The sequence below is a fragment of the Amblyomma maculatum genome, chromosome 10, assembly GCF_055883805.1.
Source record: "Amblyomma maculatum isolate TAMU_Amacu chromosome 10, ASM5588380v1, whole genome shotgun sequence".
Taxonomy (NCBI): Eukaryota; Metazoa; Arthropoda; class Arachnida; order Ixodida; family Ixodidae; genus Amblyomma; species Amblyomma maculatum.
This window is the reverse complement of record NC_139353.1, coordinates 41,954,909-41,974,958: the sequence shown is the minus strand read 5'-3', so window position 1 is coordinate 41,974,958 and position 20,050 is coordinate 41,954,909. Positions and strand designations below refer to the sequence as shown.

Sequence of the window (20,050 nt, the reverse complement as noted above, 5' to 3'; positions counted from 1 at the left end):
TGACGAGGCCTTGCAATTTCGATGTCTGTGGCTATTTTGATGTCTACACACTATGTTGATGTCCACGGCTATTTCGACACCTAATTTACTTTTTTGGCTAATAATTAATCAATCCACATCAACAAAATTTTTCACATCGACATACTTTCCACCCTCTGCCTCATACACCCATTTATTTACTCATAAATCATGTTATTCTTTGACAGGAGCGTACGGTGTGACACCCTCTGCAGACGGACACTTTCGGCACACATCCATGAGCCTTAGAGGCTTTCACCTCGAAGGCATTGAAGCATAAGTATGGAGAAGCCACTATAACCTATTTTATTAGCAGAAAATAAATGGAGATCAAAAGAAAAGTAATGAAACGAACAGCAATCGTATTAAGGGCAAAAAGAAATGCAAAAAAGGAACAAAATATATGCACATCTTGATATAATTATGATTATATACAAGAATGAAAAAAACAAACAAATTTTACCCCTCAGTAGATAAAAGGGGTTAATAACAAATGATTTTTCAATGATTTTTGAAATGATGATATGAGATGCTTTCATCAAAGAAGGCAATGAATTTCATAAGAAGATGGTAGGAAAGTAAGCTGTCTGTTTTCCATAGTTAGGGTTGATTATTGGTAGAAAAAAAACTGTTATTGTCAACAAATCTCTCATTATTTGATTTACATAACCGCGCCGAAGAAAAATTATCCAGAATGATATCATTAGTATGGGCACAAAAAAATTAGTGCAACTAATTTTTGGTTCAGTTGTAAAGATAATGGTAGAATGCCTAGGTTGTAATATAAATAAATGTGTGACAGAAATTCTTGGGGAACTGAATACAATAAGATGCACAGCTTGGTTGTGTAGATGATGAAGGCTGTAGATACGCGTAAGTATGCAGTTCCTAAACATGGTAAACAATAAGATGTGTGTGTGCAAAAGAGTGCTGCAGTGAGTAGATATTTTTTGGCCAAAAGTAATGCCGAGTTTTAGTTAGTAAGCATATACCATAAGTTATTTTAAAACAATGCTAAGAAAGGTGGCCAAGTTAGAAGGATAGATAATGTGAGTGTCTAGGCAAAAGGTCAGGTGTGGATGTAAGTTGACTATTGCAAAAATGAAAAATCATGAAGTTCGTTTTACTAGTACTTATTTGTAGATGATTGCCTCTGCACCAGTTACTGATTTTAGTTAACTCGTCGTTAAATTTTTTTGTTAAATTGGTGAGGTCGTTGTCAGATGGAAAAATTTTGTCATCCACACAGAGAATATGTTACAACAGATCAGACCGCTTGGTAAGTCATTAATATATGTAAGGATAAGCAAGAGGGCAATATTGATCCATGTAGAAAACCATGAATTATTATTCTTGGATCAGATAAAGTGTTTTCAAATGTAACTACTTGAAGTCTGCAAGCGAGGTAGCAGCATAGAATCATGATAGCTGGGCCACACACCCCTAGAACATTAAGTGTAAAAGATAGGATCTCATGATTAATGGTATCAAAAGCCTCAGATAAGTCAATGAAATGAGTGCCTAAAATGTGTCCTTTGTCAGTACAGAATCAGTGAATGCTATTAAAGCTAGTTCATTTGAGTAATCAGATCTAAAACCAAACTGAAAAGATGTTAGTAAATTGAATTTTTGAAGATATGCCATAAGCCATATGTTTATAAATTCAATTTACATTTATGGGTATCTAATGATTTTATGAATATTTAATAAATAAGGGAGGAAAAGAGCCCCAAAAGGCATTAAATAGGACACAACTTTAAAGAAAACAGCAATGCGTCATAGGCTGTGTCGTCTTCTGTCAAAAGATTTCGATGTCAGACTGTCAAACAAGGCAAAGGCATAAAAATTCTTGGGCCTATAATTTCATCTGCAGCTAGCTTTTTGTTTGTGCAACAACAAAAATGGGGAACACTTAAGCTCCTCCTGTGAGGGTATGAAGTGACAGCGTGGATTACCACCTCATAAATCCGCGCTTTAACCGAGACCTATGAATGTGCCTGCGTGATCTAAGGGCCACATGAATGCAAGGATTCTAGCAGGCCAATTTTGATATCACCCTCCCATATATGAAAGGAGAGGCACGAGTTGGCAGCTCCTAACAAACGTTATGTCAGCCAACCCTATGTCTAGTCAAAGTGCGGCCATATCAGCTGCCAGTTACCGCCTTCCAGCGCCACGCTTGTGATTTTTTGCCCACAACGCCAATGCCAATGTTGACATCAAATTTCTGGTGAACAGGGCTAGTAATGCTATTGCATTAAAATGCGTCAAAATGGCCTACTTTTTGTCACAGAGGAAGCCCGTGCGGCAGTCACTGGTAGACTTGGATGTTTAACAAAAGGCTATTGGAGAAAAAATAAACATTTTATGATGCAAACCGTTTAAAGTGCCACGCTGTCCTTTGTTTTATGCACCCCCAAATGCTTTCATGTGTCAACGAAAATATATACATTTGAAAATATATGCACATGCCACGTAGAAAGCAACTATGCTAATCCTTCCTTGCCATTGTGGCTCGGATATATGACTGATTCCAAGGATGCGGGTTCAATCTCTGTCATGGTGACCGTGTTTTGAATGAGGTGAAATGCAGAGCGCCCATATATATAAGATCCAGAGCCATCGATCTACTATGGTGTCTCTCATAGCCGACATCCCAAGTAGCACTAAACATTAGAATAATGTTTACAAAAGTGTTCTGTGTGTTGCCCGTATAAAAAAACAAAGCATTAGTACTACTGTGAAATCAAGCATTACGCTGATTTTAACTTTTGAATATTATATATGTATTATAGACGTTATTTTGTTGTTATAAAGTTGTTATAAAAGAACAATGTTTGAATATAATTTACGTGTTAAAATAATGTTTGACTTATAACTGTAAAACAACGAGCAAATATATTTCAAGCACTGGGTCTTAGCACTTTCTCCCTTTTTCTTCCAGTATAATGTTTTTCCAATAACACTTGTTTACAAGTAAATCTTTGAGATGATACCTGCCATAGAATGCACCCACAGCCCTATTATTTTGCTAGAAAGCATTGCTTATTATTCATTTGCCATTAATTGGTCATGGAACTGCCATTTTGTGATGGATTAAAAGCTTGCTATGCTATTTGCTCTGAGGTGAGTAGGAGCTGTGCTGTATCGCAAAGCTCAAGTGCTGCCCTCTATGTTGGCCTTTGCAAAGCATTCACGTTGTTTACCATACATGCTTTTGCCTGGTCGCTTTATCATTTTCAAGAATGCTACATTTATGATGCACATATGTTATACTTAAGTAAGTTGTTAAAATGCATGTTGAAACATTATTCTAACAATCATATGTAATTGTGCCAAAATGCTGAAGAAAAAAAAAAGAACATTAAGAACAAAAATAATTTGCAGATGAAGTATACACAATGACTATTATAATCTGTAATTTCCCTTTTGCTTGTAATGCCATGAAAGATTAATCCACAAAAAAGAAGACACAAAGACATAGGACACGACAGAACACTATAACGAGAGGTCCTGTTCGTGTCGTCCTTTTCTGTGCATAACCTTACGTCGCATACAAGATTCAGGCCAACTAGTGCGACAATAACTCTTGCTGAACTCGATCCCTTTTGCTTTAACATGGTGACTATTTGGGTTAGTTGCTGCGAATCTTACATACACTTCTTCTATCGTGTTTCTTTGTCTTTCATTGGTTCAATATGTGAGATTCCCTTTTGCTGTCCTTTTCATATGTCATTCTACTATACAGTCGATCGCAATCAAATGTTTATGGCATGCGAGTGAGCGCATGCGCACACTTGCCACACATAAGTGCGTGGAAAACAAATTTGTTTCGAAACCAATTTATTTCATTGCTCTCACATAATCCAATAACCTAAAATTTTTCAAGGTGTGAGGAGATGCTTATTCTCTATTCGCTTGCGGCAATATCACGCAGCTGGGCCGCGAGGCTGAGCTATAATAAACATTTTTCGAGAACATGCATCCTGTAAAATTTCTATTGCCACAGTACATCGATGCCTTCCCCCACTCTCTTCTGCCAGTACCAGCATGCCCATTCTTGATATGGGCTGTACTGATTTTTTCCAAAAATGTTCCAAACAATATGGCATAGAGGCCGTTCCTTTTCTTTTTCACAAGCAGTGGAGGAAAAACTATGCCTTTTGCACCACACAGTGCCAAATGAAAAATCCTGCTACATGCTGCTATATACAAAAAATCGAGTTTTCAATCACGTTTACACCACACCTGTGCGAAGGTGAAAAGCTTCAGTAGAAGGGACACTGAAGGCAGTGCTTTTATGTTGGCTATGCGCTCCTTGTGTCACAATAAAATGTGGTATTATGGAAATAGCCGAAATTCTGAACGCTTTGTGAACAGATTTTGTTGTCCGATTTGAGCGCTACCGCGGGTTTCGCGTTCGACTCGGGAACATCCGAATATCATGGGCGCTTGCGCTCCCCAGAACTCGCGGTCAAAAATCGCGGCGTTTTTAAACAGCGCTTATGCGCAGATTAACGGGCAAGATCGCTAGCACACGGCAAAAGCGCGCGCGCGCGCGATGGTGGTATGCGGTGCACGAAGGAAGCTCGTCGGCGGTTATATTGCGAGAGCTGCCGTGGCCGCTTAGCACTCGTGGATCAGAAAACGCGCGATCGGCATCCTGCGTCGTGTCACATGCGATGCAGCCGACCACCGCGAATGCAGTGAACGAGCTAACAAAGAATGCGCTTTTTCAGTTCCCGTGATGGGCTTCGCGCACGTAAACGGCTATGAACCTGCGCAGATGCGGCACATGAGCACTCTAGCGTCACGGCCGCTCAATGGAGGCGCACTTCCACTAAGTAGCCGTGTCAGCGGAGTATTCGCGGATATCACTTTCGCTCTTCAATTTTAGAGCGCAGCTCTTTGGCGCCGGTTCCTGCGTTTCGCGTCGTCGTCGCCCGCAGCCGGAGAAGCGCGCACTCATTTCCCCACCTCCTCCCTCTTCCTCCGTGGAGGCAACCGCGCGCGTGTTCTCCGATTGCTGTGCGCGCTCCTGCCGCCACCGTTCGCCGCTGCGTGTACCATCAAATATTTGTTTATTTCTCGTCCTGAAGGTTTAATAAGCACTGTAGAATGAATTTTTATTTTTATTTCAGTGCAATCACAAAAATCTGAACTTGCTATTTCTAATAGGCCTCGCCGAGATGGTTCAGTGGTAAGACGTCCGACCACTGTGCCGGAGTACGCAGCCGGGTTCGAACCCAACCGCGGCGGCTGCGTTTCGATGGAGGCGAAACGAAGTGACGTCCGTGTGCTGTGCGATGCCAGCGTTGTTGTTGTTGTTGTGGCTGTATAGAAGAAGGAAAAGAAAATGCATGGGCCTGCTCTGGCTCTGTAGCTGAGCCACCCCCGCTGCCTTGCGCGGACAGAAGAGAAAATAGCGAAGAAAGGAAAAAGAAGAGGCAGAGAAAGACGCGCGCCGCAACAGCCGTCGTTCACCACCGAAGCAGTGGCGGGTGCAATGACGGCATACAACAGATAAAGTTCGCTGGCTGACTAGCCCCCGCCGCAAGCGGCGTTGACGTATACCGCCCCAGCCCCGTAGGGCCAGGAACTGCTCCCCTTTGCCATCTCCCTCCGATGTCAGCGCATAGTTAAAGATGGAAAACAGGTCTCTTGTAGCAGCTTTTGCAGCAGACGAAAGTGGTATTTACAGTAGAAATTTCAGGTGTTTTCGCGGGAAAAAAATCGCGGTTTTACTTTTGTAGAACAAAAAATTGTTCCAACGCAAAATTTTGCCTTTGGAACTCGTACAAAGTGAGGGTTGTAAAATTGCGGCTATTAGAAATAATAATTGTCACAAAAGTGGCCGCATTTATATTTCATAATATAGCAATTAACCATACGTAGTATTCTAGAAGAGTTTATTGAGATATTTCAGTGTATTCTGTGTGCCTCTGCCTTGTCGGTAATGTCAAGAGCACGCGTACGTGCGCGTTCTCGTCGCGGGGCAGTTTCCGTGCAGTTAGACAAACCCCCTCGTAAGTGCGCGAGCGGGGGCGTCCTTCCTGCTTGTTTTGCAGAGTGACCCCTAGCAGGACCGAAGTTGTTGGCGTACGTGCATCCTCTTTTGGTTGTTTTGGTTGTGACTTATTTTTTCACCCGCAACATGGCGGCCATGCAGTGTGGAAGTTGCGGGGCCTACGTGTCCCTTCCTGTGTGTGCACTTGTGCGTTTCTACGGGCCCTGACTTGGGGAGGGAGCTATTGCATGGGCGTGTCTAGCCAGCCACCGAATTTTATCTGTTGTAGGCCGTCATTGCACTCGCCGCTGCTTCAGTGGTGGACGACGGCTGTTGCGGCGCGCATCTTTCTCTCCCTCTTCTTTTTCTTTCTTCGTAGTCTGGGTTCCGGCTCATTCGGGGCTAGGAGAAAAAGAGGCAGCAGATGCCGCCGCCCGCGCGCTTTCTAACCGGGTAACCTCGTCTCCTTCCTCCTCAGAAGAATTCACACCAGCGTATACTTTCAGAGAAATTACGCAGCTGTACCAAAACAGACACAATATTTACCGCAACCCGTGTAAAGGGTTAAAAAGAGCGGAGGAGCGCGTTTCTTCGCCTCCTTACGAATACCATGATGTGCCCGGCGTCACATAAACATTTTGACAGTGCCTTCTCCGGGGAGTGCCCGCACTGCGGGGAAATGTCCTCGGACCTTTTCCACATGGTGTGGGCGTGCCCCTCTAACTCTGCCTTTGCACCTAACCCAAACACCACCCGGGAGGACTGGGAGGCGACCCTACTCGCCAGCTCCGACCTGAAAGCCCAAAAGGCCTTGGTCAAACGAGCAATGGCGGCAGCGGAAGTCACTGGGGTCCCGTACTAGGGACTCCAGCTAGTGTTTGTGAGGGGAAGGGCACTAAGTCTGACCCCAGAGTAACCTTCATGTAACTCTCTATTTTTATTAAACGTTTTCACCACCACCACCACCTTCTTCCTACAGCCACAACGACTTGTGGCTGTAGGAAGAAGGAAAAGAAAATGCACGAGCCTGCTACTGGCTCCGTAGCTGAGCCACTGATTTATTATTTATTAAAACTGATTGATTTATAGGAAGGGAAAGGCGCGGTAACTGTCTCACTTGTTTTCTGTGGACACCGCAACCGCGCCGTAAGGGAAAGGAGGAAGGTGGGAGTGAAAGTGGAAAGAGAGAAAGAGGAGCCGTAGTGGAGGGCTGCAGAGTAATTTTGACCACCTAGGGATCTTTAACGTGCGCTGACATCGCACAGCACACGGACGCCTCTCCGTTTCGCCTCCATCGAAACGCAGCCGCCGAGGTCGGGTTCGAACCCGGGTACTCCGGCACAGTAGTCGGGCGTCTTACCACTGCACCACCCCGGCGGGGCCACCTCCGCTGCCTCGTGCAGACAGAAGAAAAAATAGAGAAGAAAGGAAAAAGAAGAGGGAGAGAAAGATGCGCGCCGCAACAACAACCGTCGTCCACCACCAAAGCAGTGGCGGGTGCAATGACGGCCTACAATAGATAAACATTCGGGGCAGGCTAGCCCCCACCGCAAGCGGCGGCGACCCACCTGCCCCAGCCCCATCCGGGGAGGCCGACAACAATACGTTAAAGATCACCAGGTGGTCGAAATTACTCCGAAGCCCTCCACTACGGCTCCCCTTTCTCTCTTTCCCTCCCACCTTCCTCCCTTCTCTTACGGCGCGGTTCAGGTGTCCACAGAGCAGCTGTGACAGATACTGCGCCTTTCCCTTCCAGTGAACCAATTATTATTATTATTATTATTATTATTATTTTTATTAGCCGTAGCCGCAATTTTACAACCCTCACTTTGTACGAGTTCCAAAGGCAAAATTTTGCTTTAGAACAATTTTTTGTGCTACAAAAGTAAAACCGCGATATTTTTTCCCGCGACAACACCTGAAATTTCTACTATATACACCATTTTCTTCTGCTGCAAAAGCTGCTACAAGAGGCCTGTTTTTCATTACACCACTGCTGCAGAATGGTATGTGTATACACCGCTATGGGTGTAAAATCCACAAAGACTCTAGTTGCGAACCTTTTTCTTCCTCGCGTGCGACAGCGGGTCCAGGGAAGCTCCAAATGCTGTTTTTAGAAAAAGTGGGGCTGGCGCACCCTACAGCTAGGTCGCTTATTCCCCGAGAAATAAACGAACACCATGTGGCGTGTTCCGCATGCCACGGCTTGCTCCTTTTTGGCTTTATTTAACCCGTACCCTGTGCTGTGTCAATAAGAAGCGAAAGCAGGCCACACTGCGCGAGTGTGTACCTTGTTTAATAATAATAGCTTTTATGAATCAATGATCGTATGGAGCAATATGGTACTGAAAGTGACGAGGGCTATGGTGCTCTAGAATAATAGGGCTTGCCGATACACGCTCGTAGCCAAGCAAAACACATGCGCAAAGCTCTCGCAGACAGAACGTCAGTACCGCAGTTCACAGTTTGTACTGCGCTTAATGGTATCGATCACCGTAAGCGGTTTCCTATGTAGCGGGTTTTCACTGCTGCTTTCGGGTGTTCCCAAACTTCATTTGCGAATTTCGCATTTGTTGCTTTTCTTTCAAAGATAAAATCGAAAATGCATATTTTTTGACAAATAAAGAATGCTTGTCTGCAAAGCTTATTTATAATCCGTTCAATATCATTTAATTTTGTCGAAAGTGAAAGACGAAACAACGCGCCGGTGTTCGATTACGTAAACAAGGGAGTCAAATGACTCCCCTTAGCTATTGGTATGCGAAGCGCGCGCGCACATACACAATGCCTTTGAATACAATGCAGGCGCCCGAATTCGTATCCCCGAAACGTTCAACAAGTCTCTTTTGCAGCAGCCTGGTTCCAATGGTCGAGCCCGATCGATCCCAGTAATGAACCCCATACAGAGAAACCGCCGTGTCCGCGGATCTAGAGAGGTGACACGAATGTTCTTCTCCAAATGGGTCATTGAACTCTACGATAAACGTAAATATAAGCAGAAGGTAAACATCAAGTTTATGAGACATTTTTAAGATTGAGACACACAGGTCCAGCCGTGTCATAGCTCGATACGAGATCCTCTTCGATACAAGATCACTTAATTCCAACGTGCATGGCAGAGAGCGCATCATGAAATTTTCGTCCATACTATTTTGAAACAAAATGGTTTGGATGTTTTAATTGTTCGTTTTACTATTTTAGAGCATCATGTAGTAGAGTACTTGAACGCGGAAGCTTTCGGCAGGTTGTCGGTTTCCACTTTTGCGTGGTGCATGTGCCTCAGCGGCTTTGCACAGTCAGCTAAGAAGTGCGAAATTTGAATTCAGTCCCACCCGTGGCTTCTAGTACATTGTCCGATGGGTACGGGCGAAGTCCCTTCACCTTCAGAGCATGAAATTTTCGCGCAAACACACCTATTAAAAAATAAAAACAAAAATTCACTACGCACGTGGAACCGCGGTCTGAGAGGCAGTGTGGACGCTCTCCGTTTGAGAATGTCAACATCGCCTCGGAATTTTTCCACTCCATTTTCTCTTCAGGCTCCGCATATAGCGCAAACTTGCGACCACCCAGTCCACTTTTCAATCATGGGAAAATGGCCGCTATCGCTTGCTTAGTTTGACGCTATTCGAAGTCGTGAGAGAAGACGCGAACGTCAGGCTTAATTTGTGTTAAAAATAGTTTCTTAATTACTACTACTAGGCGTGCAGCCAAACAACAAATCACAGCCTTCCAGTGCCGTCATCACACTCTTTCTTTTTTTTTGGCCTGCAATGAGTGAATAACGCATTCATGTTTGCTTGCATAATCTGGGTACACCCATGGCAGAGAAGAGAGGCGTTTGTCGTTCTCTGATGGGCGAACGAAAGCTGTCCCGTTTTGCTCATTGTATGTAAATACGTACAGTAAACAGGCAAAAAGGTCAAAACAGCGGAAAACGCGGCAGGAGCTACGGGTCTCGCGGCAGTGTTGGTGACGCAGCAGTAGCAGAAGAGAACACGCGGTGCCCGCGAACGCAGGCATGTCCCGTATCAAAAAAACTACGCAGCAGGCGGTTTCGGAAAGCCGGCGGCAGAGCTATGCGTTGCATGCGTATATATTCGCGTGCTCGTACGAGGGTCTCCCTCCTCCAGAGAAGGGGGTTGGCAGCGCCGGGTCTGTATATAGCTTGGCGCGCATTTGCGGGCAGTTTCCAAATCCGGGACGGGGAGAGCGCCAAGTTTGTCCTGGGGGGAGGTTCCCCCCGCGAAGCCCATACTTAGAACGGCCTCCTTTTGAAGCCAAACCCTGCTGCTGCCCCTCGCGGTTCGGACCTGGCGCGGAAGAAGACTATCCTGGGACTGGTGCTCCGGCACGCGCGCAGAACACGGAGCGGTCGCGCCATCAGCTTCACCTGTAGTGTACGCATTCAGCAGTTTCACTTAAAAAACTCTGCAATAAATTTGTCAGCTCAAGCTAATTACGCTTAAAGTGGGAACATCACTGCGTGCGCACGATGTATTCTTCCGCGACTGTGATGTCTGAAGGTCAGATGGAAAAACGGAGTGCGTTAAAAAAAAAAGGGGGGGGGGGGGCATGTAATAAACAACGCGTTGAGAAATTCGTTAATAAAGTGAACAGAAAAAATTTGAAAGAAACAACCCGTTAGGGCTGTTCAAGATCGATAGTACCGCACTACTTTCCGCAGCGCATAAAATTTCATTGGTCTGGTAAGGCTGCATGTGGCTAATCGGTATTACCGCACTACTTTCTGTAGCGCATAAAATTTCATAGGTCAGTTGTAAGGCTGTATTGCATGATTTCAGCGGACGCGGATTCGGAACGCAGCGAATTCGTCTCGAGTTACGAGGCAAATGAGGGCTGTGTTGATACGACGAAAAACGATTTTCCTTCATTCATTAGTTTATGTAATCTGCGCTCTCCACGGCGTCTCCGCCGCAGCGACTTGCTTTACCCCACTTGACGCCGCCACCCACGTCGAGCGCACGCGAATCGCTGTTTGTTGTCGTCAAGGAAAGTTGGCGTAGGCGCCAAACCTCTCCTCTCTCTTTTGAGGCTCGCTATCGATGCACCAGACAGCCCACCCCTTCTCCGGCGACCGTCACCTGCCCACAGAAACCGTCAGACGTACTCACCTCGCCAACGTTCCACGTGCGGAAGAGTGGCAAAGTCAATATGACTATGAAGTATTTCTAAATGCAATATTTGAAATTTTCTACAAGATGAGCAATGTGAAGGTCTTCTATGCTTCCTTGAGCATAAACGAATAGCGTTATTGCCGAAGTGCCATTGAACACAATAAAATTTTGAAACTAGATTCAAATCATGTCAATTGGATTAGCAAGCTATTTAATTCATTACATATAACATTGCAAAATGGTGCTCGAACCAGCTAATATGAATGAATGTTCAACTTATGCTCAAAAGACAAAATGGAACACCTTTTCCTGGGAAACGAGCGCAAAACGAGAAATATTAATGAGGGATCAAGTCGGGACGTTGTTCTATCTCTCACCCCTCGTGACATCTTTTTTATGTAGCAGTAACTTGTTTTCTTATAAATGTATTGCCAACTAGCAGAGCAATATGTTTTAATGAATACCTGTTTGGTTTACTGCCTCTTGTGGTGCAAAGTGATGGGCGACTCCCTTTAGCATAATACTCCCCTCTGCACCACTTTCAAGAAAAGTCATCACTCCATAGAAGCAGGCCAGGAAGAGGTGAAATATGTATACACACAGTCTATAGACAATACTGAGCTCACCCCCTTCTAACTGTTGTATTAAAATGTTACCTTACTCTAGTGCAGCTTGATCACTGATCAGCTTAGCAAATCAAGTTGTTGTTGAACTGTAGTTTCGAAGAAAAGGTGAGTGTGGCCGAGGCCACACCAATCCTCAAGTGTTAACATGAAAAAGAAACAATAAGTAGTCCTTTTACCTACCTTCAACAATGCATCCAAATTAATTTTTTCTTCATAATCAAGCTAAAACTCGAATCCACAGCCTCCATAAACATGCCATCAAATGGCAGTTGGAAAGCCATCTAAGCTGTAACAGCTGGCAGCAAACATTTACACAAGCTAATTGCTCTCACAAATTTCAAGGGGCCTAACACTTGTCACAAGATTATGGTGGCAATCAAAAGACCTTGCATAATGGTGCATAGACTGAGCACTCCAATACCCAAGAAATTAGGATTTAGCATAGAAAATTGCATAAAACAAAGTGAACTGTCATCTTGTGGTAAAACACTATCGTTGTAGCACACATGACCTCTTCGACAGCAGTCGTCATGTTTTATATTTTTAGCACTCTCTCCAGCAAACCGCTAATTATGGTCCAATAAAACTTTCATCGACGAGGTGTTTTGCCCTGTGCCATAACTAGGCAAACATTTTGGTTTAAATCGATAAAAGGTATGCAAAAGTATGCTGAAATCAGTTTTCAAAATTTGATTTGACCAAAACAGGTCCTTATTCTTGGCATGCAAGTAACTGTTATAGCTGCCTGTTGAGCACGAGTTACCCTCATTCAAAGTTGAAAATGAACTAAACAAGGAAGCCAAGGGCCTAATGTGGCGGTATTATCAAGTGCTTTTAATTCAAGTTAATTTAATTCAAGTGAAAGTATAGCCACCAAATATTCAGTGGTACGCTCTTTTCATTGGGACATTACTGTACACGAATCATCATGTGACATTTACATATGACCACTAAATACATTACTTCATTTTTGGCCTGCTGCAGTTTCAACAGCTAAGCAACGGACATAATGACAAAGGTTAGTATAGTTGTCACTCAGCTGAGACATGAAGATTACAAAATTGTTACTGCTTCATTGTTTTAATTTGCTAGCACTAAATCTAGCCTGCTTGAAAGGCTGGAATCACAACGAATGAAGCAGATTATATTGCAGCTTTTTTCATGTCCCACTTGAACTTTACTGAACTTTGACGTCCTTGTCTGCCAGCGCTGCGACACCAGAGTCTGCCAGCGCTCCTGCTTGGGCCATAAGGCCAGCAGTATTTTGAAATAAATAAATAAATAAATAATGTTTGACAACCACCACCAACTAGCCCAGCAGTATACCCTACATGAATGTAATGTAATGGCAAACATGGAATGAAAGTGATTAAAACATGACATTTATTGTGAATGCAAGGTTACTGCATGTTCGAAATGGTTTTAGCTTTATAAAGTGACTTTGCTTAAAGAAAAATTGCAAGAATTTTTAGCTTCCAGGTGGAATTCGAACCCACGACCCTTGGTTGCGAGCTAGACATGCTACTTAGTAAGGCACACAAGGCTCCCATGTACAGCTTGGGAACAAATGGGGTTTTTGTGTATGCTGTGTGGTCTTTCACAAAAAGTGGTATCTTATGACTGCATACCAATAACTATAGTTAGAGGTGACCACTGCCTTTAAAGCTCAGTTTTGCAGTCAGTAATAAGGTTTCAGGTTTGTCCCCACAGTATAAACGAGTGTATCCAAATCCCTGGATTATGATACGTGCAACATCCAGGAGGCTTATCTGCATGCACAACACCGAATAAATCACTTGACACATGAGTAATTACTTTTCATATATATATTCATTTTGCACCTAAATAAATAAGGAACAACTAATAACAGCGACTTAACAGACATTTTGCTCTCAAAATGCTTGTAACCAGCAGTGTACAAAAGAGCATGGTTTACATGTTTAATTGCATGCTACATTCTTCTTTTTACCAATTGGATTAGTGGCAGCGATAAATGAAGCAAACCACCAATACATGTTGGGTCAGACTACGTAAAACCTTACTGCATGTTTGTATTGTACACTTGGCCACAATGCACAATGCAAAGCACAACAAAAACGAAAGCAACAACACCAACTTCACGTATGGGCACAATGCAGTATGTTGGCCACATGCAAACGCATGCTATAGTGCACAATGTACTCATGGGGCAAGAACGGAACTGCATTAGCAATACAGGTAGCCTCTGTTAATTCACTTGCAAAATAATTGAGAGATCTTCCACCAAAACTACAGAAAAGGTTTAATGTCAAGGTGCTACTATTGCAATGGTTCTTCTTCAGTAAAGAAAAACAGCCACAACTGATTCTACCGGGGTCTGGTATATAAAGCAGAAAAATGCCATGTAGCCACAAGACAAAAATGAAAATCCATCATCAATACAGTAGGCTCCCATTGATTCAGCCCAGGAGAAGCACAGAAATAATTTAAAACAAAGGCAATGCCCTTTCAAGAGCTACAAAACTAGATGAAAAAATAAAATTAACAGAGGCCTTCTGTAGACAGTTACATAATTAACCGCATTATATCCAGGAAAATCCCTGTGGTACATTTGAGGCTACACTAAGGCTTCATTTGCTCTGAAAATGCAATAGCATTCAGTTGTTATACATGCACAAGCAAACAAGTATACGGAATGTATCAAGTCCAGCTTGACACGTGAACACTTTGTAAGGCAACAGATCAAACGGCACTCGACCACACAGGATGTGGAAAAACGATTTCATTCAGGCAAGCCATTGGTATCACACTGCTGCAACAGCAGCAGACCATGATGCATAGAGAAAACAAAGCTCACTGGAATGATTAAGTGTTCACCGGACATCAATCATAACATGCCTTCGAGCATCAGCTTAAGTAGGGGAAATAAAGCACAAACTGGAGGCAGCCGATATACAGTGCAGTGCACAACACTGGGGAAGCTGGAAAGCTAGATCAATAGAAATGAATACCCTTGCACTTAAAATGAGAATGAACAATCCATTAGGTTACAGTCACATTGTAAAATAAACATCCAGTAAAAAGAGAGAGAGAACAATAGAATTAAGATGAATTCATCCACTCTGGAAGAGTCACATTGGTTGATCTGATACAAGGGCATCCTCAATGATTCCAGTCTATCTTGACAGAAGCTCCAACTAGTGCTCTCAATCACTGCCACCTTACAGTATAATTACGACATAATGTGGCCTTCCATCAAAAAGCTTCAGATGTTATAAATAAGCCAAATCACTATTGTTGGTTTTTATAATATGCAATATGAAATAAAAACTACCAAGTCAAATTTTTGCACTACGCTCACTACACTGAAAAAACTCAGCCACTATAACTGACATGCAAATAAGTTTTATTACTAAGTGTGGACTACACTGTATTGTGACAACCCTTTAAAGTGAGCTTCTAACTAGTTGTAAGCTATTTACCTACGCTACATCACACGCACACTGGCTTTTTTTATGATAGATTAAAAAAAATAACAAGATTTGCACAACCTTTGTAACATGTGTAAAAAATATAACAGGCTTGTCTCTATGAGTTTGGCACTGTTGTGTGTAAACATCTGTCTTTTCATTAATAGGCAGTGCTCGTCTCACAATGCCGGCTGTCTGTGACAGCCAATAAGGCTCCACAAGCTTTGGGCAGTGAACAGTTCACAAACACCATGGCAACAGGATATACGGGGCACTGCTGTTTTTGTCCGATGCATGCCACCAGAATCCTGCCGCTATTCGATGAGGCCAAGAAGGGGAAGAAAAAGTGGGCAAGGAGGGAGGGCGGAAGATGGCGGTCACACTTTGCTGCTCCCTCGCAGTCAGATCATGAAAAATGGCGGCAATTTCTGGCTGCTGAATTCGGGGAGCTGCATAAGTGGCGGCGGTGCCTGGGAGAGCTGCAACGAGGGTGGCCAGGAGGTCAGTGGGGGAATCGCAAGGGTTCGTTTCTTTATCACTTTACCAGGCGCATATTTGCACTATGCAACTGCCCTGAAAGAATAAGACCAAAGCAGGTTATTCTTGCTGCGATTCCCTGGCAATTCCACCAGCGGCAGTCGTTGTGGCAACCATCTGTCCGTCTGTGCTGCTCTCTGCATAGCAGACGGACACACAGGAGACGTTACGGATGCATGCCAGTGACGACCGACAATGGCTGACCAGAAAGAGAGGAATTGTAAGAGAATCGCAACAAAAACCGCCTTGAAGTGTACCAAATTCCTGGCAGAAATTATACCGTTAGTGCTAATGCAAGCAATCGTTGCACCCCCCCCCCCTTATAACATGAAAGGTCCACAGCATGCAACAATTTTTAAAGCTTGCAATGCACATAAAAAACAAAGCAAAAAACACACGTTGCAAGAACCAAACTCACTGCAAACTTTAAAAAAATCCATCACATGCAACTGCCACGAGCAGAGATAAACACAGACTAGCTGCTGCTCTTTGCCAGCAAATGTTTACGGTGAGCACGGATGACACAACAGTGTGAAGCCAACACTTTCATTTGTGTACAAGACGAATGTCTCACCCCAGTCGTCTTCCAAGTTCCCAGACATCGCAGCCACTGTGCTTCCGCAAGCTCTTTCGCTTCCAGTGCCACGAGCTGCCGTGTCCAAAAAATCAGTGACTACACAACTGTCTACCAGTAGTTTTCAAACTGCCATAACATCATGACTGATGACAGTCAGCACTAGTTGAAATTGATTGACCATGATGTAAGAATGTAGTAATAGGAACACAATCATGTTGCGCATGTCGTCCTGACTTATGGGTCGCCCTTACCTGTCACAGTGCTACAAACAACTTATGAGACACAGCATAGGCATAGGTCTTCTTAAAAGAACTCAAGAACAACTCCCAGCAAAACTGGCGCTTGAAAACTATATTCTTACTATCACTTATGCCCCCCTAGCACAGATTTCGAGAGGCCTGTCACCTTACTGGATGCCATAATGACAGTGTGTCATTCAGTAAACTCTTGATTCAGGCCGTGAGCTATCAGAGGAGGTGTGCATGCAAGTAGCATATTGACAAGGTAGGCTGTAAAGGCTGGGCTGCCCGCTGTCATCCTTGCTGTGTATGATTTATGCTTGTGAGCATGTGATATTGGATACCAGGACTCACTTCTTGGTAAATGCCTGATAAAACAAAAAAGAAAGTTCGAGTTTTTGCTGTGCAAACATACCTCAAACACAGTCAGCGACTCTACATTTTGAAAACCATCAAACCAAAGCTCATTCCACAACACTAACATTTGAAGCATGGTGGACGTGGTCTTAGGCATGATATTGCTATCAGATCAGGAATCAGTCAGGGTGGATCAGGGTGGGTTATTCTATTATGTACAGTGTTGCCTTCACACAATGTTTATGAACTATTAACACAAAAGCGGCACAAATCTGAATGCTCATGAATGCAGTACATGACATGGCAAAACACATGCAAGCATTTTCGATGTCATCACACAACATCAGCTTCTCAAAAACTCACTTTCATACCGTGCTCTTAATAAAACAAAGAAAGCAGGCCTGGCATGCACAGCACACACAAACATTCAAAACAATGGCACACACTATTGAGAGCAATGACTGTTGTATAACAGTTATTAAAAATGGTGTTGGCACTTGATGATAAAGTGTCTTGTAAAACCACTAAAGCAACTGGTGCAAAAAGAATGGCTATAGTGCAAGGATGCCAGCTGAAGTGTGCCCTAGCGTAAGCATGTGAAACTACTCGGGAAAACAGAAAATGGTTTTGTAAATATTACTTCAGTCAATGCTACAATCAGAAACTGTTTTTTTTTTATAAGCTGCTGCTGAATGCATAAAAATGAATTCAGAGCTGAGCATACAGAAAAAGTTAGGGGGACACTAAAACTCTGCCTTTAAAAACAGAGCTTAAGTGTTAATGGCTCCCTTTCGCGGGTCTGCATTTGCGTACACGCACCTTGCTATACTCATTTAGTCATTAACATTTTAATTTGTGCCTCGAAAAATCCACACACACTCGTCAGCGTAATACAATCGCAAACAACCACATTGCAAGACCACCCAACATAGACATAACGGTTGCTTTAACCAAGCCGTACGAATGTGCCTGCGTGGCCTCGGGGGCATCGCATCTAACTCTGAATCCAAGGGTCTTGGGTGGCTGGATTCCGATCGCGCCCTCACATCTCAAAGGCGAAGCCAGAGTTGGAAGCTCCTGCCAGCTTCGGCAACATCACATTGTTTCAGGAGGTCATGCAACCCGATGACCAGTTAGTGCACAACCATGTAACCTGCCAATTACAACCTGCCAGAGCAATGCCCATGATTTTTTCTGCTCACAACGGTGACGCCGGATTTTCTAGAAGATGGCGCCTTTAATGCTATTGTGTTAAAATGTGCCCTTTATGTTCCCCCAACTTTAACCTGTGTAATATGATGCAGCTGCAAATCGTGCACCAGATGTAAGGACAGGCAATGCATAAAGGCTACTGTGTACTTCAGCATAGGGTAGACGGATTACTAGCAAATATAAAGACATGTACGTATTTTGCTGCCATTTTTACAGCTTTCTAAGTTCTGCTTCTAGTTCCTTTTTCCTATGCCAAAGGATCAAATTCACCACCTGCAAGGCACGAAACCTAGCGTGGCGTTTAGGTGCTTCAAAAGAAATATGTTCGCATAGCAGCAAATACATTTACTGAGACCACCTTTGTAGGCGCAAGCAAATAAAGATGTAAACTGCAACCATACATTTCTTTCTTTCTTTCTTTCTTTATTTGTTTCTTAGGCATTTGCCTAAAAGGAGGCTGAGGCTAAAGGCGCGGTCGCCTGACGTGGCCTCAGCCCCCTGCTACAATTTGAATTCCAAATTTAAATATCTGCTGAAGCATGCAAGAGAAAAAAGCAGCCAACCTTGTTTTCGCTGTCCTCGGTGACACTGTAGGTGAGGTCAGTCTCCTCAAAGCCCGTAGCACTCATGCGTTGGTCTGGCCCCGGGCCGGGAGGTCCCGTTGTTCCCTGGGGCGGGTCTGGTGAGTTGAGGCACGTCTGGATCAAGGCCTTGCCAGCGTCGGAAGTAATCATCGGCTGTAGCTTGCGTGTCGCAAACGTATAAACATGGCCTGTCTCTGATGCCACCAGCAACATCACCTGGGTGCCTGTCAGTGTTGACAGCTCGTACGCCTGCAGTGGACCAGTTTGATCAATGAAGTCATATGATGCAAGATGCATGACAGATGACCAGGGTAACCAAAGGTAGAAAAATGGGTGCTGCTAACAAAGGTTTGGTCTATAGGTTAGAAACTGGCAGTTCCTCTGCAGGCAGACCGTGAACTACTCAATTTTTAAAACTCCGCAATACATGGACAAAATGACCAGACAAGAAGGTTGGTCATTGTTAACTAACGCGAAAAATGTGGATGAAGTGGAGAGCTGCCCGCATATAGTATGTCAATACGGTGCCCTACATGTGTGTATCTATCCCTTTCATTCCTATTTTTAGCATCACTCCTTAAAAATGTAATACTGAGCTTGGTTTATAAAATTATGTGGTGCTGTATATGCCCCGAACCACTACCAGAGCAACAGAGCCTTGACGCTAGTACTTCCAGTTCAGTTCATCACTGGTTCCACATATTGATATACTGAATGAACGAAAATTATTTTGTGCCATTCATGTGCCATGATGAATACGCAGATTCATTTTTCTTGTAGAGAAGCCCCAGATGGTCTTGCTGGAAAGATATTACTAGCTTCCAAGCCCGGTTCAATGAACCTCAATATCAATTTTCACTTTGCTAAATTTTGGTGTTACAACAGCCTTCCATGATGCAGATATCCTTGTTCCAAGAGCATGATGATGCATTTTCAATTATTATTTTTTTCGTTTTTGGATATTTAAAACTATGGGGGCTGCTTACAAAACAAAAATAAACAGCATGCAATTGAGATACACACACGTGCAAAATCAGTGCCGATGTTCAGTTTGGCTAACCTTGCAATGGAGCAACAGCATTATAAGTCAAACGGCACAATCCTGCTCCGCGCAGTGCTCTGCGGACACTGATCACGCATCAATGTTCGATGCAAGCGAACCAACAGACGAGGAGGTCACGCTCTTCCTCTGTTTAATGATTAGTCATCCAGGCTACGTCGGAGCGAGACGCCGATTGAGCAAGCCGTTTCGCTCCTACGCGTCATTACAACACTGCTCAACCTCATTTTTGTTTTCTAAATCGTC

The 20,050-nt window shown here is 43.7% G+C and overlaps 1 protein-coding gene across 1 annotated transcript in view; it reads right to left on the bottom strand.

Moving 5' to 3' along the window:
* bs (serum response factor blistered) overlaps nt 1-20,050 on the bottom strand; it is a 34,389-nt gene that overhangs the window by 12,775 nt on the left and 1,564 nt on the right. Inside the window, exon 2 of the mRNA XM_084582586.1 lies at nt 18,724-18,993. Coding sequence (XP_084438712.1) covers nt 18,724-18,993 — 270 coding nt within the window. The remainder of the gene's footprint in view (nt 1-18,723; nt 18,994-20,050) is intronic.